This window comes from Nycticebus coucang, chromosome 3 (assembly GCF_027406575.1).
Source record: "Nycticebus coucang isolate mNycCou1 chromosome 3, mNycCou1.pri, whole genome shotgun sequence".
NCBI classification, from domain to species: domain Eukaryota; kingdom Metazoa; phylum Chordata; class Mammalia; order Primates; family Lorisidae; genus Nycticebus; species Nycticebus coucang.
The window spans coordinates 69,060,030-69,082,481 of NC_069782.1; the positions used below are offsets into that span (position 1 = coordinate 69,060,030).

The 22,452-nt window shown below is 48.1% G+C and overlaps 1 protein-coding gene across 2 annotated transcripts; it reads right to left on the minus strand.

Annotated features, from left to right (window-relative positions):
* Positions 1–592: 592 nt before the first annotated feature.
* AKAP8 (A-kinase anchoring protein 8) lies at positions 593–22,427 on the minus strand. 2 transcript variants are annotated; one of them, XM_053584403.1, is made up of 14 exons: positions 22,340–22,427; positions 19,198–19,236; positions 17,241–17,273; positions 16,374–16,653; positions 15,405–15,897; positions 14,803–14,932; positions 14,268–14,314; positions 11,641–11,674; positions 9,655–9,742; positions 6,956–7,097; positions 6,556–6,649; positions 5,974–6,104; positions 4,560–4,655; positions 593–2,262 (listed from the first exon to the last, which is right to left on the minus strand). In XM_053584403.1, exons 1-14 carry the CDS (start codon positions 22,356–22,358, stop codon positions 1,831–1,833), a joined length of 2,058 nt encoding a protein of 685 aa, XP_053440378.1. In that variant the 5' UTR covers positions 22,359–22,427; the 3' UTR covers positions 593–1,830. The 2 variants fall into 2 exon arrangements, with proteins under 2 accessions (XP_053440378.1, XP_053440379.1); XM_053584404.1 differs by having other exon boundaries at positions 21,165–22,362.
* Positions 22,428–22,452: the final 25 nt, after the last annotated feature.

The window sequence follows — 22,452 nt, forward strand, 5'->3', positions numbered from 1 at the left end:
TCTTTTACCTCAGCCTCTCAGATTACAGGTGCCCGCCACAATGCCAGGCTATCTTTAGAGAGGTCTCGCTCTGGCTCAGGCTGGTCTCAAACCCATGATCTCAGGCAATCTACCCACCTCTGTTTCCCAAAGTGCTAGGATTACAGGCATGAGCTACCGAGCCCAGCCAAGTCTTGTTCTTTCACATTTATGTTTAATGCCAACATCTTTGCCTTAAGAGCGTAAGTTTCAAGGGGCAGTGCCTGTACCTCAGTGGGTAGGGTGCCGGCCATGTACAGAGGCTGCTGGGTTTGAGCCTGGCCCCAGCTAGACAATGATATCTGCAATAAATAGCTGGGTGTTGTGCCAGGCACCTGTAGTCCCAGCTAACTTGGGAGACTGAGGCCAGAGAATCACTTGAGCCCAAGAGTTTGAGGTTGCTGTGAGCTGTGACACTATAGCACTCTATCCAGGATGACTGCTTGAGACTCCGTCTCAAAGAAAAAAGAAAAAAAGAAAAAGTATAGGTTTCAAAGGGCACGTATAGCCTGCAATTAAGCTACACCTCCACAGCATTAAAGAATAATGAGAAGAAATGACTCAGAGGCACCATTCATATTAAGCAGTTTATTATTCTAATATCGACATCTTCATAAATTTCACAATTCCAATAAGGCTCCTTGAGAGTAGTGCCCGTATCTTAGAATTTTTATCATGAATTAGCACCTGATATAGAATAGATGCTCATCAAATATTTTATTGCCTCTTTTTCTCTCATTTCCCACTGGCCAAGATTTCCCAAAATGCGAGATGTATACAGTTCAGAGATTTCCAGGGAAACAGACACAGCAGGATCATTTGAAAAGGGAAGGATCTTCCAATTCTTCTGATGATATGAAAGTATTAACTTTTGCATGCCACCCTTTAACACATGCTATCCTCCCTTTCTCAGATTCAGAAACCTCCAAAGGAATAGTTATTTATCTAAAATGAAATATGTCTATACCATTATATTATTTTACAGATAGCATCTATCTATGGCAATTTATATTGGTTTTCCATCTACAGTAGTGATGTAAGTTTCCTTTTTAAATACACTTAAGTGAGGATTGACTCAAAGAAAAAGAAAACCAGAAGTAATACAGAGATGGAACACAAATGAGGTAAAATATAAGTGATTCACCAAGGATTGAAGATTGGAAAACAATGTTTTATTCAAAGAATCCTCATTCTTGAGGGTCAAGTGGTGAGCTTCCAATGGTGCAGGTCGGTCAGACTCATCAGACCTTTGACAGAGTTCACAGATATGACATAACCAACACCACATGTTAATGAGACGCTGCCACAAGATCCTCACATCTTGTGAGAATCACAAAATATAGTGTGTGCTACATAAGCAGAGGGTAAAACTGAAGCCAAAGCAAATGCTTGAAACAAAAAAAGAAAAAAAATCCTTTAGAATGTAAAATATATTCCTATTGTTGAGCTGTTCCCAATAATAACAAAAAAAAAAAGGCAAAAGGAGATAATTCAGCCAGTGGATGTATTTAACAAGGAAAGTATCATCAAGGGGTGATCACCCAATCTTTTTTATTATTGCAACTGCATGGTAAATAGATACATAACAGCTGCTTGGGAGGAATGCACAACTTCTGCAGCTTTTAAACCCAGGCTGAGTTTAAAAGCTTGTATAAAACAAACCATGAGGTACACTGTTCAGAAGGAAATGGCTAGGTCTCTTCAATTAGTTTAGAGCATATTCCAATAATACACACCCTAGTACTGCTTACAAACCAAGGAAGAAAGAGCAATGCAGTATATAATACGTCCCTTGAAACAGGGAAATGAGGATCATTCTATGGGAATATCATCTTTGGACTCCACATCAGTTTCTTCCACTTTGGCTTCCATGGCAGGTGGGGCAGGAGCAGCTGCAGTCCCTGCATTTTCTGCCTCAGCTGCCAGTGTCTCAGCCTCACTTCCAGCTTCAACGGTCCCCTTCCCAGATGCTGGTCCACAGGGCACCTCTTCTAGAGGTTGTTCAGCCTGGACATTACTGCTGGCCTCCGCTGTGTTCATGGGGCCTTCCACTTTGACTGGCACTTCACTAATCCCTGGGGCGGGCACTCCTTCCCCATCTACAGCCTTCACTGCTGCTGTAATCACCTCAGCTAAGACTTCGGCAGCCACCTCCTCAGGTGTCTCTTCCTTATCTTCACCTCCTAAGTTGTCATCTCCTTCCATTTCTGGATCAACAGTTTCATTGGTGAAAGGGTCCTCACCCTAGCCAAAGAGGAAACACAGGTCAGTACAGTCTAACAAGAGCTCAACGGACATCCAGGGTTACTGGAACTTAATGTTTTTGGAACCAGCATAGTCCATGAGAGAAACATTTAAACTAGACCACATGAGTTCATCCTAAAGGTTCTCAGATGGCGGTGCCCATAGATCAGTGGGTAGGGCACCAGCTACATACACCAAAGGTGGCTGGGTCAAACCCAGCCGGGCCAGCTAAAACATCAATGACAACAGCAACAACAAAAAAATAGCTGGGTTTTGTGGTGGGCGCCTGTAGTCCCAGCTACTTGGGAGGCTAAGGCAAGAGAATTGAGGTCCAAGTCCAAGAGTTTGAGGTTGCTGTGAGCTGTGACGCCACTGAACTCTACCAGGGCAACAGCTTGAGACTCTATTTAAAAAAAAAGGTTCTCAGAGACTGCGGAGTAAAAAAGATTTTACAATGAAGCTGCAGAAACATTTTATACCCTTTTTTTTTTTTTCTTTTTTGAAATAGTCTTGCTGGCTCGGCACCTGTGGCTTAAGCTGCTAAGGCGCCAGCTACATACACCTGAACTGATGGGTTCGAATTCAGCCCGGGCCCGCCAAACAACGACGGCTGCAACCACAAAAAATAGCTGGGTATTGTGGCGGGCACCTGTAGTCCCAGCTACTTGGGAGGCAGAGGTGAGAGAATCGCTTAAGCCCAAGAATTGGAGGTTGCTGTGAGCTCTGATGTCACAGCACTCTATCCAGCTTGAGGCTCTGTCTCTTAATAAAAAGAAGAAGAAGAAAGAAAAGAAACGGTCTTGCTTTGTTGCCCAGGCTGTAGTGCAGTGGTATCAATCATAGCTCACTGCAACCTTGAACTCTTGGGCTTCAGTATTAAGTAGTAGCAGTAGCAGTCCTCTTGTCTCAGCCTCTGGAGTAGCTGGGACTACAGGCACGAGCCAAAGCACCTGGATTGTTTTTTTTTTTTTTTTCCAGACAGTCTCACACTGTCACCCTGTGTAGAGTACTGTGGCGTCATAGCTCACAGCAACCTCCAAATAGGGCTCAAGCGATCCTCTTTACTGAGTCAAGATGGGGTCTCACTGTTGCTCAGGCTGATCCTGAACTGGTGAGCTCAAGCGATCTACCCTCCTCAGCCTCCCAGAGTGCTAGGATTATAAACTGTGAGCCACCACGACCAGCAAGAATTATTTTTTTTCCCCTTGAGACAGTTTTACTATTTTGCACTTGGTACGGTGCCGTGGCTTCACAGCTCACAGCAACCTGAAACTCTTGGGCTTAAGCAATTCCCTTGCCTCAGCCTCCCAAGTAGCCGGGACTACAGGTGCCTGCCACAGCACCTGGCTATTTTTTGTGGAAGTTGTTATTGTTGTTTAGCTGGCCCAGGCTGAGTTTGAACCTGCCAGCCTTGGTGTATTTGGCTGGCACCGTAACCACTGTGCCATGGACACTGAGCCTTCTGTTGTTTCGAGACAAGGTCTCACTCTGTCACCCAGGCTAGACTATACATTGCAGCCTATAATTCCTGTGCTCAAGTGACCCTTCTGCCTCGGCCTTCCAAAGTGCATGGGCTGCTTTTTTTTGAGACAGAGTCTCACTTTGTTGCCCTCGGTAGAGTGCTGTTACACCATAGCTCACGGCAACCTCAAGCTGTTAGGCTCAAGTGATTCTCTTGCCTCAGCCTCCCAAGTAGCTGGGACTACAGATGCATGCCACAACACCCAGCTATGTTTTTTAGAGATGGGGGTCTCACTCTAGCTGAGGCTGGTCTCGAACCTGAGAGCTCAGGCAATCCACCCGTCTGGGTCTCCCAGCGTGTCAGGATTACAGGCGTGAGCCACCATGCCCAGCCTGGTGGACTCTATAAAGGCATTTCACCATCATTTGCTGAGTATTTCATAGCTAGAAAATTAGGGTTTCTCCTGGTGAGAGCCATCAGAACTCTCACTAGTTAATCACACTAGTTAATCTTTAATCTAACAGCACCAGATCCTTACAGTCCCAGGAAGCATATTTTTTTTTGCAGTTTTTGGCTGGGGCTGCGTTTGAACCCACCACCTCTGGCATATGGGGCTAGTGCCCTACCCCTTTGAGCCACAGGTGCTGCCCCCTGGCAAGCAGTGAGTCATGAAATCCCTAGCTGTCATATTCTCAAACTTGATATTTCATCATTCGTCAACTGGTCGAAAGACCCAGAAACGTAAATTACTGTCTTCTGGGTACAAGTACATGCTCAAAGAATTCACCCTCAATTTCAAAAGCTTTCCCTGTCCATTGGTCTCTCAAGCACAAACCTTGAGGTATTTTTCCAGCATCTTCACTATGTGTCTATTGTTCAAAACACTCTTAGCCACATGAAGACTTGTTTTCTTGAACTGTTCAGCAGCCAACTGCAAAGGGAACCAAATGTGCAACTTTTAAAAATGAGAGAGAGAAGGCACTAGATAGACTCTGCAACTAAGACTGAAACAACATGGAAGAGTTTGGTAATCTTAAAGCACAGACATGCCATGGGTATCCATGTACTATCTGGTGAAACAAGGATGAAATGAGAACATTTACAATTAGAATTCATGTAGATTAAGTAGGGGAACAGGGTGAACTCTTTCTTTTCAGGTTTTTGGGTTACACTCGTTTCACGGTAAAAAAGTTCAATAGCAAAAGTTGAATATATCAACCATTTGCCGCAGAGCCTGACTCATTCACACAATAATCCCTTACAGCTGATCTGTAGTAGTAGTGTCAGATGGGTGGGCAGCTCTTGATTTTTCTATTTAATACTGTGGGTCAACTAAGGATAGAGATGCTAAACCAGGAGTCAGCAAGGTACAGCCTGCAAACCAAAAGCAGTCACACTTATTCCATACTATCCATGGCTGCTTTTGAGCATCAGTGGCATGGTTTTGTCCACATAGAAATCTTATGGACTGCACAGTCAAAAATACAGTAGTACCTCTGTAAGTTGATCACCTAAGAGAAAGTAACAAACTGGTCACCATAAGGAACTAGGCCTACTGCACTGATACATAAATATGGTACATGTCTGGTTTTGAAAATTAGGTCAGGCAGTGCCTTGTGGCTCAAGGGAGTAGGGCGCTGGCCCCATATGCCAGAGGTGGTGGGTTCAAACCCAGCCCCAGCCAAAAACAAAACAAAACAAAACAAAAACAAACAAAAAAAGAAAATTAGGTCAACTTGGAGGTGGTCAATGTAGGGAAGAGTGTCAACTATGGAGGGTCTACTGTATTTACTATCTAACTCTTTGCCAAAAAAAATTGCTGACTTCTGGGCTAAACATTTAGTTTCATGGTCCCATCTGCTAGTAAGGACCCAATCAGGTCTTTAACCCAGGCCCTCACAGGATACACAGCTTAGGGACCCTAAGCCTCGGCTTACAGAAATTCACAGATTTTTAGCAACTGGGGGGATTTACTTACATGTGTGTGATTTATAGGTAAACAGGGAACATTCTTGAACCAGAATTTCAGCAACTATACTTAAGCCTAAGGAACACATTTTCTTACATTTTAATAGAAATGGAGATGAATTTTACATGGTAAGTGACAGACTTGATAAAATAACAGTAAGACCCGCCCTCACCCTGCAACGTTAGCACTTCTGGAAAGACAAAGGAGGCTGACACCAACCCTGTTGGCAGTCTGGGAATGCTCCCCCGGACCCCCACCAGCAAGTTGGGAGGGGACTCACCCTGCGGTTGTGATTGTGGTCAACAGAATGCAGATGCCGCTGGAGAAGCTGGTGTTGTGCTGGAATCAGCATGTCACAGGCCAGGCAGTGAGCCGCCTCAATCCTCTTGAAGAAATGCTCCTGGCCAATCCCTGTGATGAAACCCACCCAGGTCTTATGAGATTTGGGACTGCAAGCAAATGATGTTTTCCTCCTACCCCTCAACAACACCCATGTTTTTTTCCCTGCAACACTAAGGATTCAGCTGGGACAGACTCTGATACACGCATAGCCTGCCTCTACATCTGGGAATTTTACCATTCAACTTACCTCACCCTTTTGATCCCTTCTTTTTGAACCAAGGAAGAAGAGACATCATAGTGTTGCATATCACTCCAAAAAACTGCCCAGAGCTGCGATCTATAGGTGGCCACAAGGGCGGGCTTCTTTCTATTGCTAAGTGCTTTTTCCCTTTAGCAGTGGAAAGAAGTCTTGACTTCACTTTCTCAACTGCCCTAGGCTGGCTTTGCACCAGGTCTTACAGGTCACATCACTTGCCTCACTACCATTCAGGACAGCAGGGAGCCCAGGATCACAACTCACCTTTGAAAGGATCTGGTTTTGGTTTTGTGCTTTCCTTCTCCATTAGTTCTTGACGCCGCTTCTCAATTTTCTTGTTCCTATTGATGATATATTCCTGGAGGGGTTGAGAGATGGAAGGAAATGAACTAAGAGGCAGGCAGAGTGGGTACTTCTTGGTTGCCCGGAGGGTGGGCACACGGCTGTCAGGTAAACTTGGTGGGCAGAACTAGTGGGAACTATAACAGCTGCGGCTCTTGACTGTCCCTCTCTGACTCAGGGATCTATATATAACTGTTTTTCTGGGACAAGAAACCTTAACTGAGTTTAGACCTCTCATTTCCTTTCTTTCCCTTTTCTGTGAGGAATTTGTTTCCCACAGGTTCGTCAGGGAATGTTGAGATGGAGGCCAAGGGTCTTTTACCTGGAGGAACTCCACCGTCTTATCAGGTAGCTTGGTACTTATAAACCGCAGCGTCTCTTTGTGAAATTTGCTCTGCAGATGCTTCTGAATCTCTTCATCTTCAAAGCTACGAAACTTACACACAGAACAGGCAAACTGAATCCTGGGGAAGGGAAACAAGGAGAGCAGTGAGGTGGGGAAGACTGGGTCATCTGGGCAGAGCTAAAGTGCAAATGGAAAAGCAATTTCTGAACCAAGACCTTGGAATCCTTCAGGTCCTTCAGGCCAGAGTAGAAGTTACCCAGGATTCCCCAGCTGAAGAATGGGAATATAGCCTTTCAAGTATTTCAGGAAAATGACAGTTCAGAACTGTGGACTCCCGGGTGGCGCCTGTGGCTCAGTGAGTAGGGCGCCAGCCCCATATACCTAGGGTGGCGGGTTCAAACCCAGCCCTGGCCAAACTGCAACAACAAAAAAAAAAACTGTGGACTCCCTATGCTCTGGCTGACTGCTCTGGGAATATCTAACTCCATAGCTTCTCAGATAGGTTTCTCTCTGTAGCCAGTGACATGAAACAAGACAACCCCATGCTAAGTAAGGAAAAATTCCTGAAAAGGTCATACAATTGAGTACTCATATATTCCAAAATCAGTTCTCTCATATAACTCAACATAAAGACCCATTATGTCAATTTTTTTTTTTTTTTTTTTTTGAGACAGAGCCTCAAGCTATTGCCCTGGGTAAAGTGTCATGGCATCACAGCTCACAGCAACCTCTAACTCCTGGGCTTAAGCGATTCTCCTGCCTCTGCCTCCCAAGTAGCTGGGACCACAGGCGCCCGGCACAACGCCCAGCTATTTTTTAGTTGTAGTTGTCATTGTTTGGCAGGCCCAGGCTGGATTTGAACCCACCAGTTCTGGTGTATGTGGCTGGTGACTTAGCTGCTTGGGCTACAGGCACTGAGCCCATCATGTCAAATTCTATGGATACAAAGTCAGGCTCCTTTGTTGTGTGCTTTCACACCCTCACCAAATTTTAACCATGCTATATATTGAGGGGGGAGTGACCCTAGGCTCCCACAGTGGGGAGCTTTCCCTGGCTCTGCCCTGGAAGTTCTAGCTCTCCTAGGCAGGGTAAGGGTGTGGGTTCTCAGGGTTCCATCTCTGTTAAACCACAGTTCTGCCAGCTCCCCATGGCCTAGTTTCTGAACTGACAAGCACCATGAGACTCTTTTCCAGACACACAAAATTCCTGACAAAAGTGAAAAAAAAAAAACAAACCAATCTTCCAGGCCCATGCACAAGTATGTCAGGAAACTATTGAATAGATGGAGAGGGGGGTTTCCATACTTCCCTGCTACATCCAGACCTCCCTTATAACCACTTCTCTAAATCACTTTTAGACACTTGGTCACTAGTGAAGCACCTAAGTGTTTCCTTAAAAAAGTCAACTTCAGGGCCAGGCAGTGGCTCATGCCTGTAATCCTAGCATTCTGGGAGGCTGAGGTGGGTGGATTGCCTGAGCTTAGCTTATGAGTACGAGACCATTCTGAGCAAAAGTGAGAGCCCATCTCTAAAAATAGCTGGGAGGCTCGGCGCCTGTGGCTCAAGTGGCTAAGGTGCCAGCCACATACACCTGAGCTGGCATGTTCAAATCCAGCCTGGGCCCGCCAAACAACGACGGCTGCAACCAAAAAATAGCTAGGTGCCTATAGTTCCAGCTACTTGGGAGGCCGAGGCAAGAGAATCACTTGAGTCGAATTGGAGTTCACAGGAGTTTGAGGTTGCTGTGAGCTATGATGTCACAGTATACTACGATGGTGCAGTGAGACTCTGTCTCAAAAAAAACAAACAAAAAAGCCCCCCAGCAACAAGACTTGAGGAACTGGGCAGTGCCTGTCAAAGGAGTAGGGAGCTGGCCCCATATGCCAGAGGTGGGAGGTGGAAGGTTCAAACCCAGCCCTGGCCAAAAAACTGCAAAAAAAAAAAAAAAAAAAAAAAAGACTTGAGGAACTGCTTTTTTTCATGGTTTGTTTTGGTAAAAATAATCTAAGGCCTGTCAACTGAGTTTCCACATGGCATGAAAATAGGCCTAATTTACCCATCATTTATCTGTTTAAAAGTGAGAATTTCGACCACTTGGCATTTCTTTGCACAAGAGAATCACTGTCCCATTTGGACCATTGTGTCTAGGATTCCCCAGGCCCTCACATGGTCACCAGGGATTTCCATCTCTAGTCAGAAGCCACATGATTACTGCAGAGGAAAGTGCGTGGCATGCAGCGCAGTTACACTGACACTCTCTGGACTTGAGGTTTTTACATTCTTTTTCCATTTAGAAATAAATCCTGACGGTAGGACCATCTCTCTGAGTACATACCAGCTGTGTCAAACTTGAAGGCTGGTCTGAATTTGAACAAGGTACCCAAAGGGAAGGTTAGCAGCTCTGCTGAGTGAAGGTTATGTGTCTGGGATGCCAGACATCAAGCCAGGGACAGGACACCCCTCAAGCCTCCTGGAGGGATAAGAGTGCCCCCTGCTGGGTATATCTAAGTCACATAGATCAACCAGTAAGGCTGGGCTTTTCCCCACTCTTGACTCATTTCCCAATCTGTGCCTGGAGTCAGATCACATCAGGCTCTCTGCCTTGGGGATCAAGGACAGAGCCTCAACAGTGCCAGGCCCAGCTACTTCCAGGGGGGCTCTGGGCCCACACCTCACCTATCGGCGGCTCGGTCTCGCATCCTGTCTCTCCTTCGCTGCTTTTCTCTTCTCTTCTTTACTTCTTCATCTTCCTCATCCTTCTCTCCTATAACAGACAAGTTCCTTCGAGATGCTCTGAGGGACCTGCAGAGGAGCTGAGCTCCAGGGCCTTGTTGGGGCTGCGGCTTGGCTGCTCCCTCCACCACACAGCAGGGTCAGGACGCCCTGACGTACCATCAGAGGCTCCTGATGGGCACGGGTCTTGGGTGAGAACCCATTGGCATTGCCTCACTCCCCCAACGGCCTGGGAAGGCCAGGATGGGCCAGGGACACAGCCTGCCATTCCCATGTGCACTGTGGGCCCTGCTCTGTGTCTTTCCCATCCTGCTTATCCAATTTAGCACCCTGTGATGGGGGCTTCTCCCAATGTCACCTTAAGGAGAGAAGCCAGTTCTCCCCAGGTAAAGAGGCAGCAGCTGGAAGGCCTCAGGAAATGAAGCGAGCCGCTCTACAGCCCTCTGTCCCACCTCTAGGTGGACCATGACAAGTTTCCTGTCAGCTTTGTCTCAACTCGGGCCTCAGCAGGTCTGATGGTCCTTGCTGGCCCAACCTCTATCTTTCACTCAAAAAACCCATTAATCTAGGCCTTTCCCAGAGCGGTATGGGAAACAATCCTAGAAACAAAATTGGGAAGAGACCTAGTGGTCCTCCCGTCCATCCCCTGGGGCCAGTGCAGGAGCTCCTCAGATAGCCATGTGGGCAGTGTCCCAGCATGAGGCCAGGCTGGGTCCCTGAGGCTCAGGGCCGGGGCTGGATGCCGAAAAAAGGTTGGATAAGCATCTGAACTGTAACCCCTACCCCTGGTGCCAGTCCCGAGACTGTCCCACGAAGATGGCGACCGGTGTGCGCTGCTCAGAAGCCTCTCAAAAGGGCGGGTGGGGTTTTTGGCAAGAGGTCACTGCCTGAAACTATGACTGCTGTTTAATAGCAAAGTCATCCCGGGTATGTAGCAGGACCTGTGCGCAACAAACATGTCACCTTTGCTTTAGCATTTGCCCCGCCGCACGAGCTGCTAAATGCTCGGTGTGGTCCCATGCTACGGGCAGAAATGCTTCAGGATCTGGGGTGGGGAGACCGCAGAGGGTCAGCTAAGCCTGAAAACACAAGAGAAGGAGCATCTGAGCCAAGGGCCTTCAGAACTTATGGAAGCAGAGCCATGAAGGAACCACCTTATGATCCTTGAGGTAATCAGCTATGGACAAACCCATGGGAACGGGGAAAGAAACAAGTGGCTTCTAGGAAACTTCAAACAACTTCACCTCAGGCTGCTTTTCCATGGGCCTCCAAAGGGTTTTACTTTGGTCTGCTCTTGCTATTTCCTTTGGACTCTTAGGTCTCCCATGCTGGTAACAATAAGGCCTGCTGATCTATTACTGCCTCTAGAGGATCTGGTGGGCCTGGGTGCACTTGACAGCCCCCACCCCCACCACCCACCATTGTACTCCCCACCCCAGCAGGTTTCTACTCTCTGTCCTACATACTCAGCTCTGCAGCTGCTGGTTTCCCCACCATGAAGGCCAAGACCACAGCCCCCAACTGGCAACTGAGAGAACTGGATAGGATGAATCCCAGGAGACAACAGTACAGAGACCTGCACTGGCCAAAGGGGGCACACAGGAGATGGACTGGACGGGCCTCTTCTCTGTTTCTGAGACTCTCCCTTCCCTACCATGGAGAGCTGTTGTAGCATTCCTTTCTCTCTCTCTCTCTCCAGCCTGCATCAGTGAGGCAAAAGGACCCATTTTCTGGGAAATGCTTCCCCAAGACACTTAGAAGCAAAGCCTTGTGTGAGTACTGTGGTCAAGGCCCACCCAGTAGCCATAGCCTCTCCTCTGCCTTGAACAGCTGGCCTACCCATTGAAGCCCCCAGCTTAGAGTGGGCAGTGAGTACAGGGCAGACAGCCAGACACAGGAAAGCTGCAAAGGACACTGGGTGATGCCTACCTCTCTGCCTCCCGGAGTCGCAGAATTCGTCCTCCTGAAAAAGGGCACATGCAAAGTTGGGCAATGAGATGAGATTTTCAGAATTCTCCACAACCAGCCCAGCTCCCTGCCAGTGCCCACTCTGTAGGGTCATTTTAGACGTAGAACACTGTGCCACCAAGAAATAAGCCACGATGTGTCAGGAAAAGCCTAGGAGCCTTGGGATAAGGCTGTGTGTTGTTACTATTAATGGCTGTGTTCAGCAATTCTGTGATGACAACGTTTTTTTGAAACAGAGTCTCATTCTGTTGTCCTGGGTAGAATGCTGTGGCATCATCATAGCTTACAACAACCTCAAACTCTTGGGTTCAAGAGATCCTCCTGCCTCATCCTCCCAAGTAGCTAGGACTACAGGCACCTGCCACTATGCCAGGCTAATTGTTTCTATTTTTAGTAAAGATGGGGTCTCACCCTTGGTCAGGCTGGTCCACCCACCTTGGGCTCCCACAGTGTGAGCCACTGTGCCTGGCCTTCTTTATTTTTATTTATTTTTGAGACAGAGTCTCACTATGTCACACTCGGCAAAGTGCTGTGGCGTCACAACTCACAGCAACCTCAAACTCTTGGGCTTAAGCGATTCTCTTGCCTCAGCCTCCCAAGTACCTGGGACTATAGATGCCCGCCACAATGCCCGGCTATTTTTTGGTTGTAGTTGTCATTGTTGTTTGGCAGGCCTGGGCTGGGTTTGAACCTGCCAGCTCTGTGTATGTGGCTGGTGCCCTAGCCACTGAGCCACAGGCACTGGCCTTTTTTAAAGTCACCATCATTCAGTTCTTTCTAGAGCCACAGAACTACCTGCTCTGTAACAGAGGCCCTAAACAAACCTAAACATTCTGTCCACCATTTTTTTTTTGAGAGAGAGTCTTACTTTGTCACCCTCAGTAGGGTGCTGTGATGTCATAGTTCACTGCAACCTCAAACTCTTGGGCTCAAGTGATTCTCTTGCCTCAGCCTCTTGAGTATCTGGAACTATAGGCACCTGCTACAACACCCAGCTATTTTTAGAGATGGGGTCTCGCTCTTGCCCAGTTTAGGCAATCCACCTACCTCAGATTTCCAGAGTGCTAGGATTACAGGCGTGAACCACCTCACCCAGCCTCTTCAGCATTCTTTATTGAAAATGGGCTTTACTCAGTTTCTTGAGCGTTTGGTTATATTTACCCAATGTTTTAACAAACTAGGTAGAGATAAAAATAATTAATCTCAGTATCTGAAAAGAACTGATTCCTTAGACAGTGAGCCTGAATGTTAGGATTAGGAAGGAATCAGCAGATTTGCAGAGATTCCCACACTAAAGATCTAAGCCCAAGAAGAAATTAAGTAAGATGCTAAGAAAAGCTGAAAATCTACTGTACTCTGCTCACTCCCAGACTGTCACCTAGAGGAAGCATTCCCACATTGTGTTCACCAGGCTCCCCCCTACTTGGGCATCTGCATGGGGTGGCAAGTCATCTTCCTCCTCCCCAGGTGCTTGGGGGTGGTCCTGGCTAAGAACTAGTCTTAGACACTATTCCGTGCCTCTTGTGAGGACTGAAGAATGTAGACGGGTCATTAGCACACAGCACAGAGCAGATAATGATGGTGCCTCCGGGAGGCACACAAATGTGCCTCCAGTGTGTTTAGACTAGAGAGCTTTAGCCCACACAGTCCTTGTGCTTGCTAGCCTGGCAGTGAGGCCCAACACACTAACATAGGAGTGACTGGGGAGAGCAGCAGGGTGCTTGAGCAGGGAGCTTTTACAGGAAGGGACAATTGTTGCAAATGCAAAACTTTAGAAACCTAGCTACAAGTCCAGGTACTAAAGTCACTCAGAGGGCTAGGCATGGTGGCTTATGCCAATAACCCCAGCACTTTGAGAGGCTGAGACAGAAGGATTGCTTGAGGCCAGGAGTTTGAGACCAGCTGGGCAAGATAACAAGACCTTGCATCTATAAAAAAAATTTAAAACTTAGCCAGCATGCCAGACGAGGAGGCTCACACCTGTAATCCCAGTGTTTGGGAGGCTAAGGTGGGTGGATTACCTAAGCTCATGAGTTCAAGATCAGCCTGAGCAAGAGCAGGACCCTGTCCCTAAAAAAAAAAAAAAAAAAGAAAGAAAAAAAAAGAAAAGAAAAAGAAAATAGCTGTGCATTATGGCAGGTGCCTGTAGTCCTAGTTACTTGGGAAGCTGAGGCAAAAGGATGGCTTGAGCCCAAGAGTTTGAGGTGCTGTGAGGTAAGATCCCATGGCACTCTACTGAGGGTGACAAAGTGAGACTGTCTCAAAAAAAAAAAAAAAAAAAAAAAATTGGCTGACATGGTTATATGGTGCCAATAGTCCCAACTACTCACAAGGCTGAAGCAGAGGGGTCACCTGAGCCTAGAAATTTAAAGCTGCAATTAGCTATGATAATGCCTCTACACTCCAGCCTGGTCAACAGAGCAAGACCCATTCTCTAAAAAAACTGTATCTGCTCAAAGATCTCAAACTCCTGGCCTCTACTAGGGCAGCTCTTACTGTCTCTTTGTGAGAAAGAGTGATTGAGGATAGAAGAAAGCTCACACTAGAGACAAAGAGTAGAGGATGTGACTGGTAAAGGGCAAACTTACACCCCTGAATTCTTCATCACCTGACCGGAAGTCACCAGCTCCATCATCTGCCAGACACAAAGGATAGGAAAAGTCAGACCCTCAAGGGTGGGCCAACTCAACTGTTTTTTGCCCTCCCAAGCTCACTGTCCAGAATGCCAGTCTGTCCTGGCTATAGTGGGGGTAAGGGAGCAGGGATAAAATACAAGAGTGTCAAGTACCCATGTTATGAACAGGGCAAGGAGAACACTCAGGCAACTGACTTTTTTTTTTTTTTGTAGAGACAGAGTCTCACTTTATTGCCCTTGGTAGAGTGCTGTACCATCACAGCTCACAGCAACCTCCAGCTCCTGGGCTTAGGCGATTCTCTTGCCTCAGCCTCCCCAGTAGCTGGGACCACAGGCGCCGGCTATTTTTTGTTGCAGTTTGGCCGGGGCCAAGTTTGAACCCACCACCCTCGGTATATGGGGTCGGCACCCCACTCACTGAGCCACAGGTGCTGCCCGCACCTGACTTCTCTTATATCCATCTGGCCCAGTGGGGCCCCAGGGCATACCATTTTCAGAAAAATCTCCTTCACTGTCAGCCCGGGCCAGTTTGGCGTCCGGCTCCTCGTAAATCTGAAATTGCTTCCGTTTCCTGCCCATGCTGTCTGGTCCGAAGCGGTCAAACCCTCTCCTCCTAGGCTACAGACATAAGCACATTTCATGTACTACTTACCTGGATACCCCAAAGAAATGAAGAACAGAGAGGTTGTAAGATCAGAAAACATAGGCAGAAAAGGTCTTTTCAAAAATTGAAGAGAGACAACATATTTGGAATTCAAAGGAAACATCATGCTAAGTGAAAGCAGCCAGACACAAAATGCCACATGTTGTGTGATACCTTTTGTATGAAATGTCCACAACAGGCAAATCCACAAAGATAGAAAGCAGACTGGTGGTTGTCAGGGTTGGAAAAAGGGAACAGGGGATTACTAATGGACAGATTTCTTTATGAACTGATAGAAGTATAAACTAAGGTAACAGTTGCACAATTCTGTGAATTGAGCAATCAGACACTTATAGATGAGTGAATCTGTGGCATAGAAATTTTACCTCATTAAAGCTGTTAAAAAGAAAAGCAAAAGCACACCAACAGAACTTCCTGAGGGCTTACCCGATCTCGATCCCGATCCCGTAGCCGTGTCTGTGACTGGCCACATCCATAAGGCATCGGGCTGTCATAACTGCCTGCCCCCTGCATGCCCATTATATTGTAGTCGGAAGCCATGGATTGGGAGAAGAGGGATGGAGGTGGCCTACTTGGGGAAGGGCCGCCCAGGCCCCGTCCGCCCACATAGTTCAGCTCATTCCAAGGAGTGGACATAGGCTCAGAGGCTGAGGGTGGCATGAAGGGGTCACTGCGCATGAAGGTGCTGGGGTTACTCCGGTCTTGGAAGCGGCCCTGGCCCCGGCCTCGCATGAAACTGTCAAGGGAGCCCCGTTCTCGGGCTGGGTCCCGGCAGTCATGGTACTGCCCACCAAAGCTGCCGTTGCGGTCGGACCCCAGGTCAAAGTCATAATCATAGCTGTAGCCTGGGCGGTAAGGATTGTGCTCAGGCAGGCAAGGCCTGGAGTCATAGGACTCAAATGGCTGGAAGCGGAAGGAGCTGCAAAGGAAGCACAGCCTATCAGGAGAGGTCAGGGGTCCTGTGCAGGCCACTGACCTCTATATTCCCTGGGTACAACCTGGGACCCCCACCAAGCTTACCCCACTAGACTCAGAACAGAAAACTAAACTATTCTATACCTCATTCAAATGCTTGGAGAGCAAAACAGACCAACCCCCTCTTTTGAACACTGTTGAATGAGGGACAGGGATGGAGTCCTTGACCACAGAGTAGACTGCTATTAACAGATGACGAATCTGAGGTAGCTTAGCTGATAGCCACATCCCAGACTTCACTGCTTAGGAAACAAGCAATGAAGTTCTTCCTACTTCATGGGGCTCCCAATGGGCCCTACTCATCCAAGCCCCACACAGGAAAAAAACAGAAGAGCCCGCCCTGATGAGCAGGTGCACATTCCCATGTGCAAAAAGGTGGACATAAACGGTCCCAGGGGAAGGGCTTAGGTCCATAATCACCTCTCCCGGTCCTGCATGCCCTCCCCACTGCTGCTGCTCCCGCCCCTGCCTCCTTCCTTGGACATCATGTCCAAGCGCTGGTTGATCTTGGCAATGAGGGAGTCAGAATTGTCCGTGCATGGCTCTGGGCCATAAGAGGCCATGTGCATAGCAGGGGCTCCCGCTGCCAAGCCACCATCGCTGGCCTTGGTGGCCTCCCACGAGGCTGGGCCATAGCTGTAGGTTGCTCCTGAGGTAACACTGGTGTTCTGGGCGCCATAATAATTGTAGTTTTCATAACCTGTCACAGGGAGGAGGAACTAAGTCAGACCTCAGCAGCCATAAGACCTGTCTATATGGACAGTTCTGGCAGCAGGGGGTGGGGATAATCACCAACCATCCACAGAGAAAAGTTAAGTATTGTGGGACCAAGTGCTGCTGGCATCACTTTATGTTGTGCTCATGACCTACCAAGAGGCAGCAATAAGAGGTTAGAGGGAAGGGCGGCCTCAGCACTGAGCAGTGGGTTTTCTGTGCCAGACCTTAGGACTTGTTCACCATATAAAGCCAGGTGGCTGAGGGCCTAGGAATGGCAGTATGGGCTGCTGCTTCCATAACAAAGTCACAATCCTCTCCAAAAAGCTCCCCTAAGGTCACTGGGGCCTCAGCTCTCCACCATACTCTATTCTCATAACAGCAGTCCTGGCCAGCTGGGCTCTCAGCAAACAGCTAATTAATCCATGCCAAATCTCCATGACAGCCGGACTCGCCCAGCCTTTATGAGAGCTGTGAGTACAGCCAGGGTGGAGGTTAAGGGGTGCTTATATCCTAACCCACTTGAGGGCTGACCAAAATCTAGCAGCCTACCTGCAGACTCCCAAAACTTACCTTGCCAGCCAGCCACACTGGTTCCATATGCACCTTAGGTAAAACAGAAACACAGAAGAGCTCTGTTTGCAGAACAAAAGCATACGCCCCTCTGCCCCCAAGGACAGCTGTCACCTCACTCCACAATCCACAACCCCAGGGGAGTTTGGTGCTCATTTCCTACAGAACACTGAGCTAAGCAAAATCAAGGCCACTCTCCCAGGCAAGCCCTACTTCTCCCTGTCAGAGCAAGGGAAAGGACACTGCATACTCTCCAGGAAGCTAATTCAGTGTGGGCCATCAGCTAAGAGGCTAGGCAGGCCAGAGCTCCAAGCAGAACCCTTATAAAGGGCCAGTTCCCACCAGAGCTCAGCCACTGCCAACTACATAGGAAGGTACTAACAGAAAGTCATGTCTTCAACCAAGCAGCAAGGGGACATTATGTACCATGAGACCTAGAGACCTCCTCCTGGAACAGCTAGTGATGGGTAAAAAAGCAGCCTTAGCTCCCTTATTACTAGAGACAGATTTTAGGTTCAAAAAACAAAGGAGGCCCTCATGCTCTGGAACAAAGGCTTGCACAAGCAGAAAACCTTCCCACCAGAGAAGACATTCTGGTCCTGCAAACAAGAACATCATCATCCAAACTCTAGAGCAAGGTTTAGCAAAAAGACCCCTGAGCCAAATCTAGCCCATGGCCTGCTTCTGTACAGCACCTGAGCTAATGGATTTTACATTTTTTTAAATGGGGAGGGGAGAATTCAAAAGAATATTCAATGATAGACAAATTCTGACGTGCCACACATCATTTATATTTTTATCAAAATTCAGAACTATACAATACAAAGTAAATTTTAATGTGAACTATGACTATGGTTAATATCTATCCACATTGGCTTATTAATTGTAACAAATATATCAGACCAATGCAAGACCTTAATAATAGGACAAAACTGTGGAGGTGGAGGTAGGGAAGGTATACAGAAATCTTACTACTATAAGGTAAATTCTATAAAACTAAAGCTGCACTAAAAAGTAGTCCATTAGTTAAACGAAATAAAAATGTTTGATGAGGGCGGCGCCTGTTTCTCAAAGGAGTAGGGCACTGGCCCCATATACTGGCAGTGGTGGGTTCAAACCCGGATCAGTCAAAAACTGCAAAAAAAAAAAAAAAAAAAAAAATTTTTTTTTTTTCTTTTTTTTTTGGTTATTTGAGACAGAGTTTTACTTTTTAGCCCATGGTAGAGTGCTGTGCCATCACAGCTCATAGTAACCTCAAACTCCTGGGCTCAAGCGATTCTCTTGTTTGAGCCTCCCGAGTAGCTGGGACTTCAGGCGCCCACCACAAGGCCTGGCTATTTTTAGAGATGGGTCTCGCACTTGCTCAGGCTGGTCTTGAACCCATGAGCTCAGGCAATCCACCGGCCTCAGCCTCTCAGGAGTGCTAGGATTACAGGCATGAGCCACTACACCCGGCCCAATCTTTTTTTTTTTTTTCTTTTTATAACATATCTTGGCTGTTTTTGTACTAGAGACTATGCAGCCCACAGAGCCACTAACATATTGATTACCTGACCCTTCACAGAAAAGGTTTGCTGACCCCTGGCCTACTACTTCTACTTTACTTCAAAAAGCATCAGGTTCAGCTGGCTCGGCACCCATAGCACAGTGGTTATGGTGCTAACCACATACATCCAGGCTGGCGGGTACAAACCCGGCCCAGGCCAGCTAAACAACGACAATGGCAACACAAAATAGGTGTTATGGCGGGCACCTGTAGTCCCAGCTACTTGGGAGGCTGAGGTAAGAGAATCACTTAAGCCCACGAGTTTGAGGTTGCTTGGTAGAATACCTTGCCACGGTATTCTACCATGGGTGACATAGTGAGACTCTATCCTCCTCCCTCCCCCCAAAAAGCATCAGGTTCAGCCTTTGGTATAGAAGCCCACGTCTTGCCCACAAGGCAGGACTCACTTACCCTGGGTGTTGGCAGTTCCTGCACTCCACGCCCCATAGCCTGAAAAAAGATGACCTTGTGAGTTAAGATCCTATTTGTGATACCAGAGAATGGGCGCACTTCTGAGGTGCTCCAAGGAACCTAAAGAGATTTCTTGCAGGAGTTTAGTGCTAGCTTTACAACAAGACAGAATAATCATAATACCATCCCCCTAAAAAGGCCACCCCAGCTCGTTCACAGCATCACCACACTCACCTGATTGAGGCCAAAGCAGAAAAAAAGAGAGAAGGGGAGTAGGCCTGGAAATCAGCTCTGCCCTGCAGACACATCTTGGTTGAGGACCTCACTCCTCCAAGCCTCAGTCTACAACTGAGGATGACATAGGACAAGCCACTCAGCATTATGACACAGTCCCTCCATGACACAAGTACCCCTTAACTGGAAACAAAACTGGGACTTTGGTGACATAAATTGTAGCTCTTTAGGCCTCATTTCTTCTAGTACTTCCTTGGGCCTTCGTGTCCCACAGTTATCCTGGCCCTAAGACATATGCCTGCACTTTCACCCTTCAAGATCCTTCCCACTGAAGGGAGAGGGGTGGGGCCTTGGTGTGTGCCATACCTTCTGGGGACAAGATACGATTGCAAGAGGGACTTTACCTAACAAATGCAATCAGTGTAACCTGGATTATTGTACCCTCAATGAATCCCCAACAACAAAGATCCTTCCCACTGAGCCTTCGCACCTATAGCTCAGTGGTTAGGGTGCTGGCCACATACACCTGGGCTGGTGAGTTTAAACCTGGCCCGGGCCCGCTAAACAACAACAACTACAACAATAAAAAAAAAACAAAAAAACAAAAAAAAACAACAAAACAGAATCTCTTAAGCCCAAGAGTTTGAGGTTGCTGTGAGCTGTAACGCCACTGCACTCTATTGAGGACAACACAATGAGACTCTGTTTCAAAAAAAATAAAAATAAAGAATAGAAAAACTGAGGCAAGAGGATCCCTTGAGCTGAAGAGTTGAAGATTGCTGTAAGCTATGATGTCATGACACTATCCAGGGTGACAGCTTGAGACTGTCTCAAAAAAAAAAAAAAATTCCCCCCAACAAAGACAGCATCTGTCTGGCCTCTCCACACAGGAGGATAAGACTATGTTCTCTTCATTTCTGTGTTCCTGGATCCCAGCGCAAAGCTGGGCACAGGTGGCCACCCCTGCCTGTCAAATGATTTCACCTTGATTAAGCAAGAATATGTTCTTTCTTTTGTTTTTGAGACAGAGTCTCACTATGTCACCCTTGGTAGAGTGCCATGGCATCACAACTCACAGCAACCTCAAAGTCTTGGGCTCAAGCGATTCTCCTGCCTCAGCCTCCCAAGCAGCTGGGACTACAGGCGCCCACCACAACACCTGGCTATTTTTTTGTTATAGTTTTCATTGCTGTTTGGCAGGCCCAGACCAGGTTCAAACACACCAGCCTGGGTGTATGTGGCTGGCGCACTAGCCCCTGAGCTACAGGAGCTAAGCCTGAAAGAATATATTCTAGTCTCCCTTACCAGGAAAATTCCCACCACTAGCTAAGTGCCAATACACAACAGTGACAACAATACTGTTTGTCCACAATGTCATTCAAGGATAAGGGAGATAAGGCTGGAGGTTAGGGAACTTGATCCAGGGTTTGCCCTCTGCTCACTTCTATAGGCTAGGCTATGCTATGCCCTCCCCTTCCCTCCCCATCACACTATGTATCCTTCCACATCCATAGCAGAAAAGCAGAATGTACATTTTAACAGCAAGTGACCAACATCACAGCCCCCTGTAACGCTCTGGTCTACGTGGCATACACTGTTTGCTTAATCTCAAAACCGCCCCCCCACCCCCAAGACAGAAAAAAAAAAAAAATCAGAGGCTGCAGTATCTTCACTTTGTCTGAAAGGATAGGGAGAACCTCCCCAAACTATGGGGATAAAAAAGGATACAGTACCTGCAGAAAGATTTGATGGGAGGTAAGAATGGCAAGATCCAGACTCCTAAAGGCCAGGAGAGCCAGGATGAGCCTCCTCTAGGATCCAAAAGTACACTACAAACGATCTGTTTCTGCAATTCCTGCTGTTAGGATCCTGCTACCCAGCTATCTTGAGTCTTCCCTATCTACTGCATCCAGGATCATCAGATCACTAGCTTCTCTACACCCGGAGAAGCCCCATCCGGCATGTTCCAACTGTCCTCTCTGAATAAACTTGGCTCCCAGCAGAGCAAAGGCCTCCCAGGAGGCTCTGCTTCTAGAGGCTCCCAGCAGGTAGCTCAGATCAAAAAGCTCTGTCCTACTTTAGGCACTGAAGCCAAGTTGAGAAAGGGCACGGCCCCTCCGACGAAACCCTTTGGCTCCTCCGGGCCACCACTAATGACTGCCTAAAAGAGAACAGCCGATCTGTCACCAGGCCCAAGGCACAATAGGTTTCCAGTTTTGCGCATGGAAATACTCTGCATTTGTCTCTCAATGTCTTCTACGCTGAATCTCTGCCTCACTTGGCCACCACGCGCCGGGTACACAGATGGCGTCCAATGAGGCTAATCCCCGAGCTGGACCCCGACCCCGCGCAGCCCAGACGGCTTCTGGGACAGGCAACAAGGGCCATCAGAACCCGGCAGAAGCCTCGCCGAACCACAAATACCCGGCAGCCTAGAGAGAGGCAGGTCCTACACTCGGCCTCCTACCCAAGCCCCAGCACCAAAGACCGGGGCCAGACTCCATGATCCGATGCCGTAGCCCCGCCCACCGGCGCCGCCATCTTGTGGCGTCTTCGGAAGAGGAAGACAAGATTGCGAACGCCGAAATCACCGAGGCCGAGACTGGCTCAGCCACGGCTGCAAGGCAAAAACGGCTCAGAAGGCCCAAACAGCCCCCTGAAGCCTGCTGCAGTGTCCACCCGCCTCCTCAGGCTCTGCCGGCCAATCCGCAGGCGGCGCCCCGGGAACGACGGTACCAAGGCCCAATAAGCGGCGCGCGCGCGCTCCACGGCCGTCTCTCCGCAGGGCCGGCCTGCAGCAACCGCGCTTAGGTTGAAGGCCTCGGTCTGCAGCCTTCTCCCTGGAGGTGGCTGTGCCACCCGTACAACCCCTTCCCGCCCTTTCCAGAGCCAAACAGAAGTCACAAACCTCCGTAACCTTGCTCCATGTCTCCGACGCGGCCCGCCAGCAGCCTCTTTTCTAGGATGCCACAGGACGCATGCGTTTAACGCACCTCCCGCCGTCCATTACTGGAAGACTAG

Coding starts and splice junctions, on each gene's coding strand:
- AKAP8 (XM_053584403.1), bottom strand. Junction 14,933..15,404: donor GGGATCGGGATCGAGATCGG/GTAAGCCCTCAG, acceptor TTATGTCTGTAG/CCTAGGAGGAGAGGGTTTGA. Junction 11,675..14,267: donor GTGATGAAGAATTCAGGGGT/GTAAGTTTGCCC, acceptor GCCCTTTTTCAG/GAGGACGAATTCTGCGACTC.